Raw genomic sequence first — 21,862 nt, 5'->3', positions numbered from 1 at the left:
ATCCTGAAAAGCTTTTTTTTTTTTTTACAGTTGGATTTCTCCCACAAATCTCCACTTCAACAAAAGAAGTAGTCTGCATGTAAAATACTTTGAATGATTAATTCTCTGGAGCTCCAGAGACAGATGCACTGATACCCAGCTCCACTGAAACAGGTCAGCTGTGCCTTATAGCTGTAGGATTAAGCTCTTCCACGTCTCCACGCTGAGGTCCGGGTCCTCCCACACAGTGCAGGCAGCATGGGCTCTTTGTGATTTTTTCACTTTTTCCAATCAAACAGAATAGGATTTATTTTAAAATGAACCACATGTTCTTTGGCTTCATGCTTTTGCCATTAAGGATCTGAGAAGCCGCAGCACTAAGTTTTATCCCTGGTGAAGTTCAGAGGCTCGGCGTTTGCCTGTGCCCCTGGATGCTCCACCTGCCAGCACTTGTTTTGGGACCCATGTGTTGGTGGAACAAGCAGAAAGGGCCCATAAAACGTCAGCATCCCTGTTAAGGTGACAGTGATGGTGTGGTAAGGGCCCAGTCTTTGCAAGGACTTGGGGACAGAAGGGGAAAACAAGGTAAAAAGCAGCTAGTGGGGATATGCCCATCAAAACTTCGGATTTGGCCCATGCATTGAGAGTGCTTTGGGCTTCAAGTAGGTGTTGTAAATCCTCCTTGTTAGGAGAGGGATCTCAGCTGCTCTCCTTACTCCACCTATCCAGGCTGAAGCTGTCTAAAGAAACGACCTGAATAACCTTGTCATTTCAATTTTTCACACATTTTCTCTGCCGTGTGTTCTCAAGATCTGGGAAGTTTCATTTTCCCAGCACAATTGCCGGAGGCTGCTCATCCCTATCAGGGCTCACTCCGCCACATCAAAGGGAACGGAACACATCAGAGGGGAGCAGAAGGGCTGCAGTCCCATCCCGGGGTGCCGAGGGGATGCTGCAGGCTCTGAAGCAACCCCCAGTTTCTACAAGCAGGTTTGGATTATCAGTGTTTGCTGCTGACACCATTACAATCACCCACGCCGAAACAACTGAAATGCTGTCGTGCCTCCTGGGGTGCATCTGAGCAACAGGGTTCCCAAAGAATCACAGCAAGACCTCTGTCAAGGTGGTATGGGACGATGATGGTTTCCAAAATCACTCTTCGGAAGAGCGACAGGAAGACAACTACGTGATGACATCCTTTGCATTATCATCATCTCACAGAAAATGGATGGGCAGTCACCAGGAATGTTAAAAGGCTCCATTTTCCTAACGCCTGGTGTGTTTATCCCTGTGCCAGCCTACACACTAGATGCAAACCCTGGCACTGCAAATGAGCTTTCACCTAGCTCCAACTCCACCCAAAGCCACCACCGGTGACCGAACCTAGGAGAGGAAGGAGCACCCAGCACCAGGCTGGTCCCACGAGAGGACCGGCATTCACATGAAGCCATCTCAAGGTAAAGCAAATTAAGACACTCAGAAGGGAGCTTTGTCAGAAACCAGGAGATCCGAGCCACCTAATGAAAGAGTGCTGGATGCCTCGGCCAAATTTACATTCCTTTGTTTATCCCAGCTGTGTCTTTCCAGAGCCTAATGCAGTCAGCAGCAGCATTTCCCTTTGGTTGAAAACAGGAGGGGGGCTTGCTTTGAAGCCTTCGCTTGCATAGGAAATGAACTTCTTGATTCCTGTTGACATTTGCAGCAAGGTGTAGGTGGTGCTTGTAGCATTTTTTCAAAGCTCCCCAGCTCTGTTTGTTCAGATACTTCACACTCCTGTGAAATGTGATAATACTAAGCAGTGGGTGGAAGGAACAGCACAAACGTATCCCTTCAGGAGACAGGAGGTTTCAAAACTGCTCTGCATGTGAAGATGACTCCCTCCGCTACCAGCTTCCATGCCACTGTCACCAAAGTCTCCACATACCTGGAGCTTTTAACTGTGGAAGTGGCGAGGAGCAGCAAGATGCACCGTTTGTTCCACCTCTGCAGCATCCAAAGCGACTCTTGTGCTGGTTTGTTCCCCTGAATTCCTGACACATAAAAAAAGCAGGAGCCATCCTTTTCCTTCCCAGTCTCCTGGTGTGGGGGGATTGTCTCTGAGGGTCATGCAGTGATGTTTTCACTTCCCAGGCTGAAAAACCGCGATGGTAAAACCCGCTCCGTTAGGGGCGGTGCAGCTTTCATCGAACTTACAAGCCAGTCAACTGTCCTTGCTTTCAGGATTAGGTATTAACAAGGTGTTTGTGTTCCCAGCTCTATTTTTACATACACTTTCTTCAAGTTGCAGCTCTTGGAGTCAAAAACTGGAGGTTTTGGCCGGCCTCATCTCCTGTGCTTCTAAGCAGGGAAGGACCTCAGGGACAGCGCGGTGCTGGACGAATGCTGCCTCTTTGTTAAAGGTCAGTCCCTGGCCTCAGCCCTGGTTTCTAAGCGTTAGGGGTGCCCAGACCTAGGTCCTACAATATTCTGGGCCCTGAAGCTTGCAGTGACCTTGAGAAGGCACTCGCACCCTGCAGGATCATGGCCCAGGGCGTTACGTTGGCTGCAGAACCAGGCAGCTGAAGAGCAGCTGATTTGTAGTTTGGGCTCTGCAAGACAGCAGCATGAAAATGTAGTCATGGCTCTTTGATATTTAATGCTGGCCACTCTGAGTCAAACCTTGTTTCTCTGCATGCTCTACGTTCAACCCCTGCTTGTTCTTTTTGCTGTAAACCATCCTGCAGATACCTTCGTTTCCTTTAGCTGAGCAGGCTCTGGCTTCCCCAGGGCTGCATTTTGGTCCTGCTCGGGTCGAGGCAGTGAGACACTGAGACACCCCCCCCCCCAGAAACTGGGTGGAAGGAAAGGGCTGGATTTTGCTTTCTGCCTTGCAGAGATAAACAATCTGCCTTAAATCCTCCTGAGCAGAGCACGCCTGCCCCACAGCTGAGAGCACACTGACATCTAATGGCATTTACCATTATTGCAAAACACGTTGAGGAGGAAGCTGCAACCCCTTGCCTCTCATCTAACCACAGGAGTGAAATGGGAGGACTTATCCCTTGACAAGTTGCTGTCCTGACGCCTTCTTTTAGATTAATGGATTTCCTAAAGCATTTTAGGAGCCTGCCTTATAAAGCAGTGAGGTTTAAGGACCAGAGCCCCAAAACGCTGTAGTTATCTAAAGTCAGCCAAGATCCTTTTTGCATCCTAGAGGACCTCAAGCCACAACCCCCACTCTCATACCTCCTCTGGGGGAATAAAGGGGGAGAGAAATAAAAGGTTTGTGTCTGTTCCCTGAGGACACTGTGGACTCACCCCTGCTGGAAGGTGTGGAGGCAGTGACACATCTGGCTGTGTAAGCAAACCTCCTTATGCCTGTCATCCTCCCCAGCCTTAGGATGGCTCATCGGCCTGACAGCATCCCTCAAAGGCACCTCTGGCACCCAGCCCCTGTGCCTGCATGGGTGCTGAGCCCTAGGGAGCAGCAAGAGCAGGGTGCTCCCCTGGGAGAGGAGCCAGGGTGGCCCCAGCACCGCAGGTGACACCCCCCCAGCCGAGCAGCATCTTGCAGCAGGGTTGGGAACGGCAGCAGGATTTGTAGGGCACGATGCCTCTAGTTCAGCAAGCGCAGAACTTGAAATACAGATGTTATAAAATCTCTGCTGCTGGTCCCAGCGTTTGCAGAGCGGCACCTTGCAGCGTGTCAGGCTGGTGCTCAGCTCGTTGCTGGTGCTCGTTGCTGTTCTCTCTGCAAGCTGTTTTTTGTTCTGGGCTTCTGAATACAGCTCCAGCTTTTCTTTGGTTGTAGCAAGAATTTAATTTGGATGTGGCAAGGGAGGATAATCAAATGTTTCTCTGGCTGTATGTGTTTTCCTTTTACTTTGGCTGAAGTTTATTGCTTGTCAGCGGTGCTGGCGTTTGTTACCATGTTTGCAACCTGGGGTTGCGTGTACAGATCTAATAAGGGAGAAATGATTTCATTGTTCAGGTAGAACAAAAGCTCTGAGCCCCTTTGAGGGATGAAAACTCCGGGTTAAGCTTTGCTGGGCTCTGTAAAGAAATCCTTCCTGGTGATCGTAAGGGCTCCATGGATGCTGCACTTCCAGAGCCACAGCACCTGGCTGCCAGAATCCTGCAAGAGAAGTGGGAGAAACCCGAGTGGTGTCACTTCGGGGAGCGCGTGTGCATATGGCCCCTTGAAATCCTTATGCCAAGCGTGGCTGGGTTTCCCTGTTCAGCTCCTGGCAGCTAGAGAGAGCAGCCTGCTTGTTTTAGCAGGTAAATCTGCTTCCCACCTCCTCCAGCATCCAAACCTGCAAATACACGTCTGAAGCCTGGGCTTCATTTTATCACCTACCCCCTTTTTTTTTTTTTAAGGCTTATTATTCCACATCCTTATTAGTGCTCTAAGTAGCTCTTTGTGTCACGGCAGCCACATTCCTTGCCCGCAGCGTGCTTTGCCTGCTCCGTTGAAGCAGGATATTCCCCGGCTGATTAACGAGAAGAGAATTTCTTGCCGTGCCCTGCTCTCCCAGGTGACGTCGGGCGGCGAGGAAGGGTTTGTGTGCTGTCGTGGCTTGTGTTTGGGGACAGCCGTTGGCAGCGGACTTTGCCCTTCCTGGAGCTGGTGACGGGTTCATTGCAGAGGGCAAACCTTGTGAACCCCGGGAGGAATTTCCTAAGGGCGCTGTCACGCGCAGAGCTCCCTTGATTTTTGTCCGGCCTCTTCATTAGAAAGCCACCAGGGAGTGGCAGAGGGACGGGGAAAGCCTTTTCTGCTGTGGCCTGCGAGGAAAAAGAGGAGAAAAGCAGGAAAGCTGCGTGTGTGAACTGCTCCGTCCTGATGGGGATGAGTGCCTGATGGAAAACAGACCAAAAGCTAATCGCCTCTGGATCGTTTGGGCTTATTAGTGATTGATTACACATTTAATGATAAGAAGTGCGCCTCGGATCTGGGGGATGATTTGTAAGAACGGCAGAAAGCTATTAAAGAAGAAAAGCCACGATGGTTATCAGGAAAACTTGTGTAGGGTGAAAGTTAATCCTTCCAAAGCTGTGATGGAAATACTCCAAGCACTTTTGTGCTGGGTGAAGGCACCCCTGGTCTGCCACGGGTATTTCTACATCTGATGTGCCTGTAAGTGAATTCTGGGGTTTACCCCTTTTTGCCCTCCATATCTGAAGAACTACAACAATCTGACTCATTCTCCCCCCAAAATCAAAGTATAATATCTGAAAATCCACCGAAAGAGAGAATGCGTGAGTTATTTGCAGCCGAATGAGTTAAATGCACCGAAGTGGCATTTAAAAGATGCCAGTAAAGCTCGCTGTGGTTGCAGAGACAGCCGGGGGCCATCCCACTAAACACGGGTGGCACGACAGAGGTTGGGGCTGCCCTTGTCTCTGCCGACCCCACCAGGTGCCCCGAAGGGACAAGTCCTCGCTCCTGGGGACAGGGAGCACTGGGGACAGGGAGCCCTGGCAGCAGCCTCCAGCAGATTTCCAGGGGCAGGAATTGCTTAACAGCAGCCGTGCTGCACAGGCAAGTTTCTCAATCTAATCTAAGCTGGAAATACTACAGTCTTGTGGACTCTTGCCAGCTCCTCTGAACTTTAAAGCAACTTTGAGGAGCAAAGCAATATATATAGAGATAGATATATATGGTATTGCATTATTCATGCATGGAAACAATTCCTTCCAAGTGCTCTCCACGGGCCTCCCGTACCTCCGAGCCCTCTTATATCCCTGGCAATTTATAAGGTATTACAAGAGTGTAAGGGGACAGATTCCCGCATTGTTTTAAAACAGGGCACAGAAGAATCACTTGTCTGTACGCTGTAAGTAATTATTCCATTTGCACACAGTGGAGGTTTCTCGACAGAAGGACCACAACTTTTTTTGCGGAGCTGCTTTTAATTCGACAAAGGGTCTTGGCCGAAGAGGAGAAAACGCTTGTAAATGTCAAAACATTCCAATCTGGCAATTAAAAATATGCATTTTGGAAGTGCTCCATCGTTTCAGGCCGGGATTTAGGAGGGGAGCACTTTGTTTCCAAGCAGTTTTTCCCGTGGAAACAGCCCCGGAGGAAAACTGGGGAAGTTGAGCAAGGGATTCAACCTGAGCCTGGCATCCAGTGCGAGCACCAGCTCCGGGCTGGCCTGCAGCTCTGTGCTCGGAGTGTTGTTTTTTTTTTCCTTCTCTGCAGCCCCCAAAGATGCCTGTTTTGTTTCAGCCTGAACTAAAAAACTTAATCTTTTTTTCGTAGCTTTTTTTGCAGTTCAGCTATCGAACGATGCCTGTGAGGTTATGCTTAAGGAAGGTGAGGATCTCTTCTCCGAAGTGCAAGATGGACATTGGAGATGGACTTGTTCCCGATACCACTTCTTCGGAGGTCTAGAAGAAAACTCAACTTATTTCTGGATTTAAGTGAGAGGCAGAACCTGACCCTGCAGTTCGCGTTGTGCTGCCGCTCGCTCCTCCAGCATCCCCCAGGCTGCCCGATGGCAGCTCCCCGGGAGCTAAGGTTTGACTGCCCCATGGACAAGTGCTGAGAGGTGAGGTGGGATGCAGGGGACGGGTGGTTTGGTTGGGCTCGGTGGCAGGATGGTCCCCAGGTGACAGCAGAGGGACACGCTGCAGCTCCCTTGCTGCTGGTGCTCGTGGGCCAGCAGTGGCACCGCTCTGCGCCTCGGTTTCCCTGCCTGTGCCAAAGGAGCTCGGTTCTGGCCCTTCGCAGGGGAAAACATCCTTGGTTCCTGGTGGATGAGGGGTGACTGCCGGGTGGGAAAAGCCCTGCGGTGCCAGGAGATGGCACCATCCTCCCAGCAACCCGCTGCGTGCGCCCAGATCAGGGGGGAGACCCCAGGCTGGGCTCTCCTGGTCCTGTGCTCTGTGCGGCTCCTGGCTCTGCAGCCTGGCCTGAAGCTGCCCAGCCTGCAAAAAAAAAACCATAAAACCTCTTCCTCCTGCTAAATCTTATCCTGGCATCCGAGGAACTTTGCAGGAGGCCAAAGAGTTCAGGGCAGCCGGAGCGAGCAGGTCACACACGAGGCCACACTTGGTTCCCTTTTCAGTTAAACGGGGCTTAGAAAACAGGAATCGCAGACCTTTGGGAAGTGGCCTTCTGTGTTCTGCCAGCCACCACGGCTCATCTGGCGGCTGTTTTCTGAGGAGCAGCCCCAGCCGGGGGGAGCTGAGCAGCCCTGCCAGGTCCTCTTCTGTCTTTTAATTGCCGTTGTTAGGTGCATAGTGGTGTTTGGGGGAGTGAATAGGAGAGAAGTGAGAATTGTGCGAGGTGGGGCTGAGGGAAGGTGAGCTTTGTGGCTCAGCCCAGGTCCCCTGGGGCTCACGGGAAGGAATTGGGGCTCACGGGAAGGAACTGGGTGCTGATTGCCGTTCCCCATCCCTGTCCCACCTGCCCTGGTATGTCAGCATCACCTCGATGTTGGCGACGGGGCATTGCACAAACCAGCCACGTCAGGGAGTCCAGCAGGCAAATCCCCATCTCATTCATGGGATGCGATGCATGGCCCTTATCTAAACGCACCCTCGGTGTCTCACTCCGAATGACCCGTGCTTTTTAATGGGACATCATTTCTGCACGCTTCGTTAGGGGCACAACGTTGGGTTGAGGCAAACCTTCCACCGACCAAGGGCGCGTGTGGTCAAGGAGGGCTTTTTTCCCTCCTCTCTCTTGTCCCCCAGCTCCCTGTAGTGCCCTTCCCGACGGGACCTGGCCATCCCCCAGCTCTCACACCTGCAAAAACGAGAGGAGAGCCGGGGAGAAGCCGGGTGCTCGCGGCATTTCCCTGCCCCACAGGAGGAGCTCGGCCTGGGGCTGCCCGCGCTCGGTGTCTCCCCGAGCGAGCCTGCAGAGATTTTTCCGCCGGGCTCCCGCGAGCCCTCCTGGCAGGCTGCCGAGCAGCGTACAGAGCCGTTCAAAGACTTTTCTTGTTCTGTGCCCTGGCTCCTGGAGAGCCCCGAAGAAGGGCTCCTTTCACGGCCCTTGCATTTCCTAGACAGAAATTGTCATTTTTCAAACACAGCTTCCCTTCTCCTGGCCCGGAGCCTTTCACCTCCCAGCGCCCTGACGTCAGGCCGCCTTTGTGATGCTCTGTGCGGCGTTTTGTGCTCCGGTTCCTTTTCAGCCCGTTTAAATGCCTGGCCCTGCCGAGAGCCGGGCAGCCAGCGAGGGGCAGCCGGTGCTGCCAGGCCCCCCATGCGCTGCCACCGTGCCCGCCGAATCCGCGCCTCCACCCGAGCGGGGCTGGGTGGCGCAGATCTATGCAGCAAGCTTTTTGTTGTGCTTGGTGTGACGGGAGATGAAAAGGATTCAGTTTTTAGGTTTTTTTTCTGGTGCTGTCTGGCCTTTTGAGGCCGCCTCTGAGGAGTTTTGCAGGGTGTGCGGGTGAGCCGTGGTGCCGGGGCTCCGGGTCGGAGCTGGGGGCGCTCGGCTCTGCTGCTGGGGCTGCACCTGCTGCTTGCTGCCCTGTGAGGACGGAGGGCTCCCGGCACCTATACGGCGTGGAAACCAAACCAAGCAGCCATTGCGTGACTTCTGGCGGGCACAGCAGGCGCTGATGTGGGTGTTTTCTTGGAGCAGCTCTTGTGAAACAAACCGCGCTGGGGCAGAAGCCGTCACCCAGCTGAGGCGCGACGTCACACGCCAGGAAACCATTGCAGCTTCGCCCCGAAATAGCAACAATCCCCAGAAAACTCATTCCCTTCTCCCTGCTTGAATTCCCCTTCTTGCGCCAGCGCTGTCACTCCCTGGGGCACATCCTCAGCTGCTGGGCTGCGACAGAGCCCGGCCCTGACTCACGTCCCCAGGTGGTTGCATCACCCCGTGCCGTGGCACCGCTGCTGCAGCGGTCGCAGGCTGGGTTTTCGCGGCTCCGTGCGTGCGCACGCAGCCCCTGACATCGTCTCCCTGCTTTGCCAAGGCTGCTCCGTGCACTCGAAATTTTCCAGGCTTGGAGCCGGGCCAGCGGCGAATTTTTGTTTTGCAAGCGAGCAAAATCGGCTCAGTGTTGTCAAGCCCGGCGGCCACGTGAGCCGAGCGCGGGGCTCCCCGGCTCTTCCAGCCAAAATGTTTGCCCGTCCTTCTGCTGCCAGCCACTGCCTTGGCTCCGCACGGCAGGGCTCTGCCCCAGGCAGCTCTGCCTGAGAGGCAAATGTTTTATTACAGGCTCCGCGTCCCTCGGTGAGATCTTGGCAGGAGGGCTCCAGACCCTGCGCAGTTCTTAAAATGAGCCTCGGATGTCCCTTGGCCATGGGGATGGACCTCCTTGTCCCGTTGGCACCCAGCTTTGTGTTGTCACCGGCCCAGCCTCCTGGTGTCACCTCCCGTGCTTGTCACAAGCCTCCCCGGTGGGTGGCACAGCCCCATGGCTGCCTTCACGTCTCAGCCTTCCTGTCTGCAGGAAGCTCGTTCCAGTCTCTTCCCACCGCTGAGCCAAGTTCAGGGCTTGTTCCAGTCTAGCAGGAGGCCACGGGGTGTAAAGGCAGCGTGAAAATATCTGTGCGCTGACATCGCGTTGGGCTTTGGTGCAGATCCAAGCCCTCTCTCTCTCCTGATGCTTGTCTTGCTCAGGCAACGCAGGTGTTGGGTGCTGCGAGATCTCGGAGGATCTCCAAGGGCTGGGGAGCATCTGATCCCCTCCAGGGTCTCTCTCATCCCGGAGGAGTTATGGCAGCGGAGAACAACTGGACCTGTTCTACCTGTGTGCGAGTTCCCGGGGCAGGTAGGGCTGGCAGGAGGAATTCCTGCCGTTCCTGCCGGGCTGACTCACCCGTGTCTCCCCCGGCCGTCCCGGGAGCTGCGGGGCGCTGCCATCCCTTCGCCTTCATCTCCTCCTCGGAAGGGGGGGTGTGAGTCAGCCCCGTGGGCTCGCAGGCAGGTTCCCACGTCCAGCATCGTCCTCCTGCCCCGGCCACCCTCGATTTTTTCTCCAGGAGGTGCACGGGGACGGGGTCACACCGACGGTGGCCCCGCTGCTGTGGCGGGCGCTGACTCAGCGCTGCGAGCGGCGTTGGACGGGCACAATGCAAGCGAGGGATAAACAAGCAGAACAAGGGCAAATGCATCAAGCTCGGGCATGTGCCGTGCATTGTGACCTGCCGCGGCGCCTTGCGTGGCGGAGGATTAATGGCCTGGAGACTGAAGGGCTCTGTTCAGCCGCGGGTCCTGGCTTCTGTGCTCCTTTTCCTCTGGTGAACGCTGAGGTCCGTTTACCCTGGAAAGGGAGAAAGGGCAGGGGAAGGCCTCCCTAGCCTGAATACCTTGCCTAAACATCTCGGATACTTCATCCAGCAGGTCCCACCTGTGCTGTGAGGGGATCCCAAGCCTCCTGGCACCTGCCCGCTGTGCTCAGCCAGCATTTTGGGAGCTGCTCCAGCAGCAAAGCCACCCCAAAACCTCCCACTGCTGCTGCCCACAGGGGTCCTGCTGCGAAGCCGCCCGCCGCGATGCTCCCCGAGCAGCCCAGCCACCCCCCTGGAAGGGTGAAAACCACCCCACAGCCTCGGGATTTTTAAGGGCACGGACCGACGTGCAGCCGGGAGCGGTGCACTGGTGCGAGCTGGGTTGCTCGCCACCGCAGCTGAATGCCCCTTGTGTCGTGCCACCGACCTGCGGGGGAAATGAGCTCGGCCGCGGGCGACCGCAGCGGCTCGCAGCGAGCCCGTAACCCCGGGGCAGCCACAACACCCGGCGGGGAGACCCCACGGCCACCTCCTGCCCCGCTGAGCATCGTCCCCACCGCCTTCCCCTCTTGCACCAAAAGAGAGATTTTTTGCTCGCTCAGCATCGCACCGGGCAGCCCCTATTCCAGCCCTGCCGCTGCTGGGTGAAGATAAATATATATAATACAGCCTCCTGCTAACAGCCCCTTGCACTATTGACACTAGCTCGAGAGGTGCCAGCCTGAAACCAGCTTCGTTAATGCAGCCAACAAAGCCCTTTTTAGTGGCGATGACAAGGGCCGGGCTTGAGCTGAGGAGCCCGTAGGTAAAAAATCCTTTATTTATACAGGCTCGCTGCAAAGAATGTCCATAAACATAATTTGGGGAGCTAAAGAAAATGTCTGGTAAGGAACAAAACCCCAAGAAGTTATTTAGGAAAGAAAAAAAAAAAGACTTGAATAAAATGTACATTCACAGGGGAAAATACCGGCTATGAAAGAGCCTTTTAAGCTGGCAGAAAAACAGAACCGGTCGCTGCAAGATAAAGCCAGGAAAAAAAAAAAAAATGAAATAAGGCCCCCATTTTTAGCAGGCAGGCGGCTTACGCGCCAGAGGAAACGTCGGAGGGGCTGGGTGGATGCGCTCCGAGCCCGGCCCGAGCTCGTGGGAGCACGGGCAGCCTGGCTCAGGGTCAAAATTTGGGGTGGTGGGGAAAGGGGTTGGGGGCTGAGCATCACGGGGGCTTCGCCAAATTCTGTGGGGAGCCTGCGGGAGGGGAACGTGAGCTCCCGAGCAGCCGCACCAGTTAGCGCTGACCTTGGGCGAAATATTTAATTTATCCTGGGACCATACGTAAAGAAAATAAACAGGGGGACGCCTGAGCCTCCGCTGGCTGCTGCCACCTGATTGATTTCTCCCTTCAAAGCAGAAGCCAAAAACATCCCGGTGGCTACAATTTGGGTTTGTGCGAGAAATCGGGGAAGGGGGCGGAGAGCGGGAGAGGCGATGTTTTCGCTGTGCCTAATTTTCACGTTCACAATCCAAGATAAATACGCGGCCGGAGTCTTTTATGCTGGACACAAACACACAGCCCCCTTGTTACATGCTGCTGCGGGGCAGGATATAGATGGACCTTTTTTTTTTTTTTTTTCCTTTTTTTCCCCCGCCACGTCAGAATATTTTAAGCTGAGATTAAAGGCATCTCTGTGGCGGGGACGGACAAGGAGCTCGTCCTGCCGAGAGGTTCCTCCGAACCGTGACACTCGCCTTTATGCCCCAAGCCAGCAAAATTCCCCTCCTATTACTGGGGCTTAAGTGAGGCTTGAGAGCTCCTTGCGGCTTCTGCACGGTCCAGGCGTGGGGCGCGTTTTGCTGTGGGTAATGGCTTGAAGTAGCGGCTCGATTTGTGCTCTGCCAGGCCCTTGCTTTGGTTTTCTCACTCTGAGAGCAGAGCGGTCTGAGCCGTCGCCCTCCAGCCTCAATAACTGCCTGCGAGGGAGCTGGGTTGCTGGAAGGCAAAGGAAAGCTTAAAAATAAATAAATAAATACATAAAAAACACATCCTCCCAACTTTGTGAAAAGCAAGATTATTATTTTTAATAGTTTTTTTTTAGGGTTTCGCCCTAGATTGATCGATTTGTTAGGGCAGAGTGCTGGGTTCGGGTTGCAGGCTGCCAGTCCCCGCCGCGGCTTTGAGCGAGGCAGAATCTGCCCCCCAGTTCCACCTAACCTGGAGCCCATAAATAACCCATTTAATCTCAAAACCCAGAATAAGCCACTGACAAAGAGCAATTCGAAAAGAAGGAAAAAAAAAAAAAAAAACACCCAGCCTCCCAGCACTGGCTGCACCTTGCCAGCATCTGGGAGAAACAATTAAATAATTGTTTTTGTGGTTTTATAACAGTGGGAAGAGCATGAAAATCGCCAGTCTACGTGAAAGCTGGGGCCGGAGCCGCTGCTGGTTGCAGGGCTGTGAAGCTCGTGGCCGGAAAGCAGCGGTGCAGCGGGTGAGGCCAGGCTGGCACAGCCCAAAAATCCTCAGGAGAGGGCAGGGGCCAGCTCCGGCTGGCTGCAGACCTGCCGCTGCCTGGCATTGATCGACCCCAGCTCGTTGGCTGGCGGAATTGCTCCTTCTCTTAAAAGTAATTATAGGCGTCTGATTAAAATGATTAAAATTAAGGGGAGAAAAATTATATGTATTTCATTTTAAGTGGTATTCTCTGATTACCCAGCTGGCACATGACTACAGAGCCACGTTTTTTGCCCTGTTACACCGCTGCTCTTTTTCAGAGCATCCTCACGCGTGGAGGAAGGCTGCCTTTTGTTCCGACTTGCCTGTTACCTCACGGCCGGCTTTCTAGGATTTGCCAGCATCCCCAGCTTCCTCTGCACCTCCTGCTCTCCGTTTTCCCCGGCTGCTCCACCGCCGAGCTCTCCTCCTCCGCCCCTACCCCGGCAGCTTTGTTACCCTGCCCTGATTCACTCCGAATTGCCACAATTCCAGTTTTTGCGGAGGCAGCAATTGCTTCCACAAGTGATTCACACCAGGAGTGGGAGGAATATTGCAAACGAGGAAGCATCTATTTACAAATAAATATCACGGCTATCAGCACGTGGGAGGGGAGAAAGGCAAGCACGGAGGGAAACAGGGTGGCTTGGCCTGCGCTGGGCTGCAGCCGGGGTCGGCGCAGGTTGGTTTTCCTTCGGGTGCTTCCAGCTGGTGGCTAGGACCTGAATCACCTGCTGCTGGAGGAGGTTTCGGTGACCCGTGTGGGACGGGAGGAAGCTCTGCCCGGCCCCGCAGCCACCCCAGATCTCAGCAGCTGCTTGTTTCTTGTTTTTCCCAGCGGCCGTATCTGCCCACGAGCGGTGTCCCGGTGCTGGCCACTTCCCATCCCTGCCACGTTCAGGGGGACCATCCCCAGCAGGGCGTGCTGGAGCCGAGCTGTTTCGGGTGGGAGCATGGGGATGGACAAAGCCCACCCAGGCTGTGCAGCCCACAGTGTTGGGCTGAAAAAGCGGGATTTTAGGAGCTAGGTGGCGTCTGCTGCGCCGAAACGCTTGGGCTTAAAACTCAGCATTGGGCGTCTGGGGACTGGAAACGTGTGGAGCAGCGATTTCCCAGCCCCTCGTCTGCGCAGAGCCGCTTTCAAATGCTAAAAGAAGATGGTATCACCTGGGAACGCCTGGAAGTTTCGGCTCGGCTCAAACCACAGGCTTGGGAGCAGCTCCCGTGCGCTGCGAGGCTCCCGCGGAGACGCTGCCTCGGCGCGGGCATGGCCGCGGGGTGTCCCTGCGGCACCGGCCCCACATGGGGGGTCCCCTCCGTGCCACCGTGCTCGTCCCCTTGTGCCACCACACTCATCCCCTCGTGCCACCACGCTCGTCCCCATGCCTCGAGGCCAGCCCCCGTCCCAGGAGCCACACGAGTGAAGCACAAGGGTTGGACGTGGCCCATCACAGGCCCCTGGGGACAATTCCCCAGGCAGATGCGCTCGCCACCGCCCGGTTTTCCATCATGGGGGGCCCCGTGCCGCGTTCCCAGCCCTGCCGCCTGCCCTGCCCCAGGCTCCCAGGTGGCCTTGGCTGCGGCGCGGCCCTATTGATTTGGGGATGACAAAGGCTTGGATCACCAAGGTGAGATCTGCATCGGAGAGGAAGGGGCGTAGGCCCTTGGCCAGCAGCAGCTGAAGGAATGCGCTTGTGGTTAGTGAAGCAATCCGGCGGCTCGGTGCGCGCCGAGGGAAGGGCCGGTTGCTGCCTTCCTCCCGGCCCTTCGCCTCCTACGAGCAAAGCAGGGCCCCGCTGCCAAAAGCCAGAGGGTTTTGGGACCCCCTTTGGGGGGGGGGGTTAATTCGCTGAGGCGAAGTCAGGGGGAATCACCCCCAGCAGACCCCAAACCCCCCCAAAATGGGGGAGTGAGGGGCGAGCATGTGCTGGGCAACCCCCGGGGGGGGGTTCACTGAGGCGAAGCCAAGGGGGGATCACCCCGGGTGGGCGTGCAGGGGGGACCCCAAAAACAAAAACAAAAAAACTATGGGACTGAGGGGGACGGAGCCAAGCGGGGGGCAGCTCCCGGGAGCTCCCCGGGCCTCGGGCAGCGGGGGGCCGGGCGGCTCCGCCCCGGGGCCGGGGCCTCGGGGCCCGCAGTGGCTGGCGGCGGAGTCCGCGCCCATTTCCGCCGGCGCGGAGCCCGGCCCCTCGGCCCCGCCGCGCTCTGGGCGCTCGCCACGGCCACCGCCACCTCCAGCTCCACCATGCCGGCGGCAGCGCTGGCCCTGGGTACGTGCTGGGGAGGGGAGGGAAGCGGGACCGGGAGCGGGACCGAGGCACGCTCGGGGCCGGGTCGTGGCCGCCCAGCAGCGGGGAGCGAGGTCTGGGGCGGGGGGGCCGGGGCTCTCCCGCAACCCGCGCACCCCCTTGGTGCCGCGGGGAGAAGCGGGGGGCTGCGGGGCTGGAGCCCCTTGGGAGCCTCCCCCCGAGCTTCGCCCGGCTTCGCCCCGTTCCTCCAGGGGGTTTTGGGACCCCCCCAGCGTTCAGCCACGAAGCGGGGAGCCCGCGGTCAGCCCCCCGAGCATCCTCGCCCCGCGGGAGGCACCGGCCCCCGCTGCCCTTCTGCAGCGCTTTTCTTCCCCGATCCGCCAAAATATTTGGCTTCCTTCCCTCCCCGAGTTATTTGCTCAAACCGCTCCTTGCTTGCGGGAAGGCGCGTTTCGCGACGGCTCGCTCGCCTCTGCGTACGGCCTCGACGGCGAAGGAGCCCGCTAAGTCCCTTTAATTTATTTTAGGGTAGGTTTAATTAGCCGCGGCGCGGTGCCTGCTTTGCAATTAAAAGGTGCTCCTTCGCTGGGGGCACCCTGCGACGAGCAGGGGTTGCGGGGCCGTGGCCGTGTCCCCAGGCTGGCAGGTGCCGCTCGCGATGCTCGGGGAGTGCCGAGAGCCCCGCGGGATGGGGAGGATGGCAGGGACCTGCTCCGGGGGGGGGGCGTTTGCTGGGCTGCATCCCTCCTGCTTTGCTATCCCAAAGAGAAACGGGTTGCGAGTTGCTTGGGGCCAGCCTCGAGGGGACCTGCGGCTGCGCTTGGCTCCGGGGGGATGCGGCACGAGGCGAGCGCCGTTCGGATTTGGTACCACCGCCGGTCTCAGCCCTACGTCTCCCTCTTTGTGCTCCGCACCGTCTCCCTGCTCCGCTCCCATCCCACTCCCTCCAGGGACCCCCAGCCCCCCGGTTCCTGTGCCGAAGGGCTCCAGCTCTGCACAGAGCATCCCTCATGCGAGCCCCCACCCCAAAGCTCCGCTGTCCCGGCAGCCCCAGCCTCGATCCCTCGATTTGGGGATATCCAGGTCCCTGCTGCTCCCGCTGCTTTGCTACCTGTGGGGTTTTGGAGCTCCTCCCCGGCCCTGGTGGTTGCCCACATTGGGGCCGAGCCGCGGGTTTCCCCTCGCAGGCAGCTCTTGGCTTCCCTCGGCGGTGGCGCTCCCGGGGCCGTCTGGCTTCTGTCGGCCTCGAGCCCGGTTTTGTTTAAGTCGCCGCCGCGTCCTGGTAGGAGCGCTTTTCTCAACCTTATCCAAACAATAGATTGGAGCGTTCGCTTAAAATAACGAGGGAAACTGGAGCCTCCTCCCCCTCGCTCCATATATACGCACCTGGCGGCTGCAGAGGGCTAATCTCCAAAGCCAAGGGGAAAACATGAGCAAAGCTGATTAGGAGGGAAAACTTCAGGCAGGAAACAAGCCACGGCGCTGAGCGGCAGCTCCAGGAGCAGAGGTACCGGCTGTGAGCTGCCGGAGACGGGGCTGGGATGGATGGGGATGCCCGGAGGGGTGGTGGCGGCGGTTGGGACCGCGGTGGGGACGAAGCCAAGGTGGGAACAAGGCACGAGGTGGGACTCGGTCTGTTGGCAAAGCTACGTCTTGTCTTGAGCATTGGGCGTCCTGTGCCAGGAACGTGAGTTTTTGGGAGATCTTCACTCCTTGGTGCTCCTGTTGAGACCTTCCCAAACCCAACGGGTGGCACAAAGATGGGGAACGTTTGACGACGGCCGGGGTGCCGGGGCTGGGAGCGGGGGTGAAGATCCCCCTGGGAAAGGTGGCGTAGGGCTGGGTCGGTTGGCTTTTGGGGAAAGCATCTCCATCCTGCTCGCAGGGGGTTGGGACTGGGGGGTGGGATAATGGCAGGAACACGCCGCGCTGCGGGGGCTGCCCCGTGTCCCCGCACTGCTCGGCCCTGGCCCTCGGGGGACTCACGGGGGGGAGAGGAGCGGCCCAGAACCACGAAACCCTTGCCAAGTGGAGAGCGAGAGGTGACGCAAAGGGAGGTGGAGCAGCAAATAAGGCCGGGGTGAGCTCACGGGGTGAGCCGGGCTGCTTTTTTGGCTGGGCTCGGCCGGCCCAAACGGCTTGAGCGCGGGCGGGCGCCGTGCCCATCGGTGGAGAGCGGCGGGGGCGTCACCGCCGGAGCCCCCGGGGCCGAGCGCGGGCTCCCGGGCTGGCCGAACAAGAAAGCAGGAGGGGATGATGCGACCGCCCTATGACACAGGGATGAGCCATTTCCCAAAATAACGCCCGGAGTTTCCTCGGCTCGCGCAAAGGAGGGGAGAGGGGCAGGGAGGACGTCGCGCCGGGCGAGCATCTCCCGCTGCCAGCCCTGGCGTAACCCCGGCCAGCTCTGTGTGAGGGGGGGAAAAAAAGGCTGGGAGGAGGCAGGGCACGGCCCCCAACGCCGCTTCCCTGGGGAGAAAACACGGGGGGCGGGCAGGGGCTGCGGTGCCGTGGGGCAAGGTGAGAGCAGGGCTGGTGGGGAGAAGCCAAAATGGGGAAATCCACCCCGAAAAAATAACGGAGCGGTTGTTCGCTCGGTTTGGTGAGCCACGGGAGCAAGCCTCCCGGTTTTGTCTCGTGCTCGTTGCCTTCAGCTGAAGCTTTCTGCATGATTTAATTAAACCCGTGCGAGTAATTGGGTCAAAGAGGGGTCTGCGGGCAGAGGTTGTGGGAGGCTCTGCTGCTCTCGGCTGGCTTCGCACCCTGGGGCCGAGCCACCCGCTTAAACCCTCGGAGGCTTTCCCAAACCCTTCTCCCTACAAAAAGACCCAATTTGGGGGCTGCGTGTCCTCGAGCGGGGATTTCGGCACCCGCGAGCCGGGGGCGGCTGGAGAAGGGCTGAGGAGATGCTGGGACGCTTCGGCTCACAGCCACGGCCCCGTGGTCTCCCAGGCTGGAGCGGGGGCGAGCAGGGGCCCTGCAGGTGCCGTGACGGCACAGCGCGCCCTGTCCTGCTTATCTTGAGTTCCTTTTTAGGCTTTTTAGGGTGTTTTTTTTTTTTTTCTTGCTTTCTGAAGCCAAAAGAATTTTCGGTCCCAGCCGGGTCGGGACAGCTCCTCTGACCCCTCTCTGCGCTCTCTCCGCAGGCGTGCTGGTAGCTGTGTGCCATGCCCTGGAGAACACGACGTCGGCCCTGAGCGGTGAGTTTGAGTTACTCGTAATAATGCCGCTGGAAAAGCGACGGAGGAAACCCCGCCGTGGTTCATCTGCTGTAACCCAGCCCACGACAGCTTCCTGCGGAGCCGCGCGGGCTCCGGGTGGGCGCAGGAGCCCTGGCGAGCATCGGGCGACGGGGGGCTCCTGGCTGCGCAGGGCTTGCGACGTGTCAGCGCCAGGGGAAAGGCAACGCGGTGCTTGCGGTCAGGTTTCCCCTTCCTCCTCGTCGGGACGGGAGCACGTCGGCGATTCGGAGGTTTCCTGCTTGGTTTCCCTCGCCGTGCCGCGGGCGCTGCGGTGCCGGCGCCGCAGGGGCGGGAGCGGAGAGCTCAGGGCTGCAGGGCACGGCCACACAGGGCGAATTCGGGGCGGTTTTCTCCGTTCAGGACCAGTCCTGTTCCCTGCAGCTATCCCAACATAAAGCTTCGAGGATAAGCGATGCCCTGGTGCTGTCTGGAAGGAGAAATGTTTTCCTGAGGCCGCGGACGGCCAGGCTCTGGGGCAGCACCTTGCCCTGAGCCTCCGGAGGTGCGGCGGGGCGGCGCGAGCCCGGCTGCTCCATCTGAAACCAGCTGGAGCGTGAAATGCCGCCGCTGGGGCGATGCCCGGGGTGCAGGAGCAGAGCCGAGTGCTGCCTGTTTGTTTTTTTTCCCCCGCTGCGGAAAACGAGAGCTGTGCCGGAGCAGCAGCCCTGCACCCGGCTCGGCGTCCCAAACCCGATGTTTTTCAGCAGAGGGCAGCGATGCAAGAGCTGCTCCGTGCTTGCAGCATCCCTCCCAGGGAAAAGCAGTGCCAGACCCCGGGGAGCGAGGCAAAAGGGCTCTGCGGTGCTGATTTCCAAAACGCCCTCTTTGTGCGGGGCGCATCCTAGAGAGCAGACGCTCGGCACACGGGGAAGCCTGGTCCTGCTGCGGCTTTGCGGCAGGTTTGGCTGGGAGCCGGGGCAATTTGGGCGCTGAGGCTGCGAGGTGCTGCGATTTGGGAAGCCCCGGGGAGAGGAGGGAGCGCTTCCCCTCGCCCCCGAGGTGGGATGCTGCTCGCCAGCCGCCCTGCAGCTCCTGCGGGGCCGGGGCCTGAAGCTGGCTCGTGGCGGCACTGAGCCGCTCGCGCCCGATAAATCGCCTCATTCATAAAAGTAGCACAATGGGGAGCCGGGAGCCCTCCCCTCTGTTTCTCCTCGCTGCCGTTTCTCAAGCTCAGGTTGGGGCCAAAGCAGCACGAGGCGGTTTTGCCGCGGGGATCGAGCCGGCTGCCGCGGCGTTCCGTGGTTTGTGGCTGCTCAAAGCAAAGCAGCCTCGGCAGGACCGCGAGCAGCCGATTTCCTCCGGCACCAGGTTAAAAAGCAGCCAACGGCTCCTGGCAGGGATCGGAAACCTCTCCGGGCTGGGGAAAGGGATGGGTCAGCTGCGCTGGCCGGCGCGTGGCGAAGGAAGCGGCTCCCCGAGCGCCGGGGCGAGCGTCTGGGTGGGCACCGAGGGGGCAGGAGGCGAAGCTGAGCCCCCCACGCACCCAAAAACAGCCGGAGCCGGGGCACTGGGACGTGGGCCAGGGCTCCGTGGTGCTGCCCGCGCCGCGGCTGCAATGTGGCCGGCAGCTGCGAGCGCCGGCGGCTGCTTAATGCGAGCCAGGAGGGCCGGGGGGGACGCGGTGCCCCGGCGGGTGCTGCTCCAGGTCCCTGCGAGATCCTTTTCCCGCTGGGATGTGGTGCAAGGGCTGAACGAGGCTTTTTCCCCTGAGCAGTCGGGGGTTTTGGAGGATGGAGCGGTGCGGGCAGGGTGCTCAGGGGCTGGCACATCTCATCCCCGTCCGCCTGTGCCACTCGGGGACCTCTTCCCACGAGCACGACCCGTGGCTGGGCTGCAAAAACTTTGGAAAAACTCCCTTTAAGGCTCGTCTTTGTGCATTAAAATCCCCCAAAGGGCTGATTTTGTAGGGCAGGGGAGAGGGTGAAGTCATGAGCAGGGAGAGACCGGGCTCTCTGACATAAACCCACCCCCGAGGATGGGGTTTTTGTGGCGAGGGGGCTCGATGCGCTGCAGCTTTCATCTCACAGAGGAAACATCCCAGAGCGGCCGGGGACTTCGACCGCTGCCCGCGCTGGGTTTCAGCGATGCCGTCGCGAGGCCAGCGGCTTTTTTCCAAAAGCAAAACCAAATCCCAGCTCCCGGCTACCCGAGGATGCTGCCCCGGGACCCCCCCCGGGGGATCCGAGCATCTCCCCGGGCACGTGCGGGGTCTCGGCTGGCTGCGCCTCGCGCGGGACCCGGAAGCATTCGGCAGACGTGGGTTTAATTACCCCGGCCTGCCATAAATTCACAGCAACAGGAACTTGAGGTGGCTTTGAAACGACAGCGATCGGATGTGCTTTTATGCGAGGGCTAATCCGAAAGCAGGATATTTGTTTTCCGTCTCTGCTGCGGAGGATAATTCAAACCAGCGCGGGGCGTAATGGAAACCAGCATCCCCGGCGCGCGGCGCTGCTCCCTCCCCAAATTCGGGGCTGGGGCAGCCCCCGAGGCAGTTGTTTAACTCTCTCCACCCCCGTTTTAACCTCTTAAGTAGATTCCTCTAGTGCCTGCGAGGCTTATTTCCCCTGGGGGGGCTTGGATAGGACCGATGTGGGCTCGTGTAGGTGGACGGAGACATCCAGCAGTCGCGGCGAAATAGCAAAAAACACCTTTTTAAATTTTTTTTCCTCTTTTTCCTCCTTTTTTCTCCCCGCTGCAGGTCCACCGGTGGCGGCGGCGGTGCGGTCCCACTTCAACGAGTGCCCCGACTCCCACAGCCAGTTCTGCTTCCACGGGACCTGCCGCTTCCTCGTGCAGGAGGACAAGCCGGCGTGCGTGTAAGAGCCGCTTCGGGGAGCGCGGCCGCGGGGGGGAGAACGGGGCTGCGCCCCCCCGAGAGGTGCCTCGGAGCCCGGGTTTGGCTTTGGAGCGAGGATGAGGAGCCGCGGAGCCACCAAGGGGTGCTCCCGAGGACCTGCTGGCGCCGCAGGAGCAATCGGGGGGCGCTGCCATACGGGGAGGGGGGTGACAAAAATCACAGCCGCCGCGCCACGGGGTGGCACGTGCCCCGTTCCGCGGGGTGCCGGCGCCACCCTGACTTCAGCGTGGGTTTTGCTGGGGAAAAAAGCACCCGAGACAAACAATCTCGGCTTGAAATTCCCCAAAAAGGGGGTGCGAGGGGGGGGGGGGGGGGGGGGCTGAACCCGTCCCTGCCCCCCCCAGGGGTGACGCTGCTGTCCCTCTCCCACCGCAGGTGCCACTCGGGCTACGTGGGGACGCGCTGCGAGCACGCCGACCTCCTGGCCGTGGTGGCCGCCAACCAGAAGAAGCAGACGATCACCGCCCTGGTGGTGGTGGCCGTGGTGGCCTCGGTCGTGCTCATCGCCGTCTGCGTGCTCATACAGTGAGTGGGGGGGGACCCTCGGCCCCCGAGGGGGACGTTTGGGGTGCGACGCAGGACCCCGAACCTCAATCGCTGCCCCCCCCCCCTTTTGTCCCGCAGCTGCTGCCGGCTGCGGAAGCGCTGCGGGTGCTGCCGGGAACCCCTCTGCGGCCAGGAGAAGCCGGCCGGGCTCCTGAAGGGCGGCGCGTCCTGCTGCCACGCCGAGACGGGTACGGGACGGTGCCGGGGGCGGGCGGGCACGGCGAGGCCCCCCCTGACCCCCCTCCCTCCTTCTTCTTCTCCCGCAGTCGTCTGACGCAGCCGGAGCTGCCGCAGCCGAGCCAGGACGCCG

At 58.8% G+C, this 21,862-nt stretch overlaps 1 protein-coding gene and 3 long non-coding RNA genes across 5 annotated transcripts in view; 3 read left to right on the top strand and 1 right to left on the bottom strand.

The window, feature by feature from the left end:
* The first annotated feature begins 3,179 nt into the window (after window positions 1-3,179).
* LOC118177373 lies at window positions 3,180-4,512 on the top strand. Its single transcript, XR_004755769.1, has 3 exons — window positions 3,180-3,499; window positions 4,043-4,239; window positions 4,339-4,512. It is a non-coding gene; the product is annotated as an uncharacterized LOC118177373 (long non-coding RNA).
* A 1,376-nt stretch (window positions 4,513-5,888) lies between these two features.
* LOC118177375 lies at window positions 5,889-14,233 on the top strand. Of its 2 annotated transcripts, none has more exons than XR_004755772.1 (3): window positions 5,889-6,138; window positions 6,227-6,515; window positions 13,491-14,233. It is a non-coding gene; the product is annotated as an uncharacterized LOC118177375 (long non-coding RNA). The 2 variants fall into 2 exon arrangements; XR_004755771.1 differs by lacking the exon at window positions 13,491-14,233 and adding an exon at window positions 12,855-13,423.
* On the bottom strand, window positions 11,798-16,327 carry LOC118177374. The gene is made up of 2 exons (XR_004755770.1): window positions 15,929-16,327; window positions 11,798-12,151 (listed from the first exon to the last, which is right to left on the bottom strand). It is a non-coding gene; the product is annotated as an uncharacterized LOC118177374 (long non-coding RNA).
* Window positions 14,805-21,862, top strand: part of TGFA (transforming growth factor alpha) — a 39,418-nt gene continuing 32,360 nt past the window's right edge. The window contains exons 1-6 of the mRNA XM_035345021.1: window positions 14,805-14,925; window positions 18,051-18,104; window positions 20,848-20,965; window positions 21,382-21,531; window positions 21,631-21,740; window positions 21,819-21,862. Coding sequence (XP_035200912.1) covers window positions 14,901-14,925; window positions 18,051-18,104; window positions 20,848-20,965; window positions 21,382-21,531; window positions 21,631-21,740; window positions 21,819-21,826 — 465 coding nt within the window. The 5' untranslated portion in view covers window positions 14,805-14,900 and the 3' untranslated portion in view covers window positions 21,827-21,862. The remainder of the gene's footprint in view (window positions 14,926-18,050; window positions 18,105-20,847; window positions 20,966-21,381; window positions 21,532-21,630; window positions 21,741-21,818) is intronic.

Source organism: Oxyura jamaicensis, chromosome 22 (genome assembly GCF_011077185.1).
Source record: "Oxyura jamaicensis isolate SHBP4307 breed ruddy duck chromosome 22, BPBGC_Ojam_1.0, whole genome shotgun sequence".
Classification (NCBI taxonomy): Eukaryota; Metazoa; Chordata; class Aves; order Anseriformes; family Anatidae; genus Oxyura; species Oxyura jamaicensis.
The sequence above is the reverse complement of the archived record's forward strand: the minus strand, read 5'-3'. Positions and strand labels throughout refer to the sequence as shown.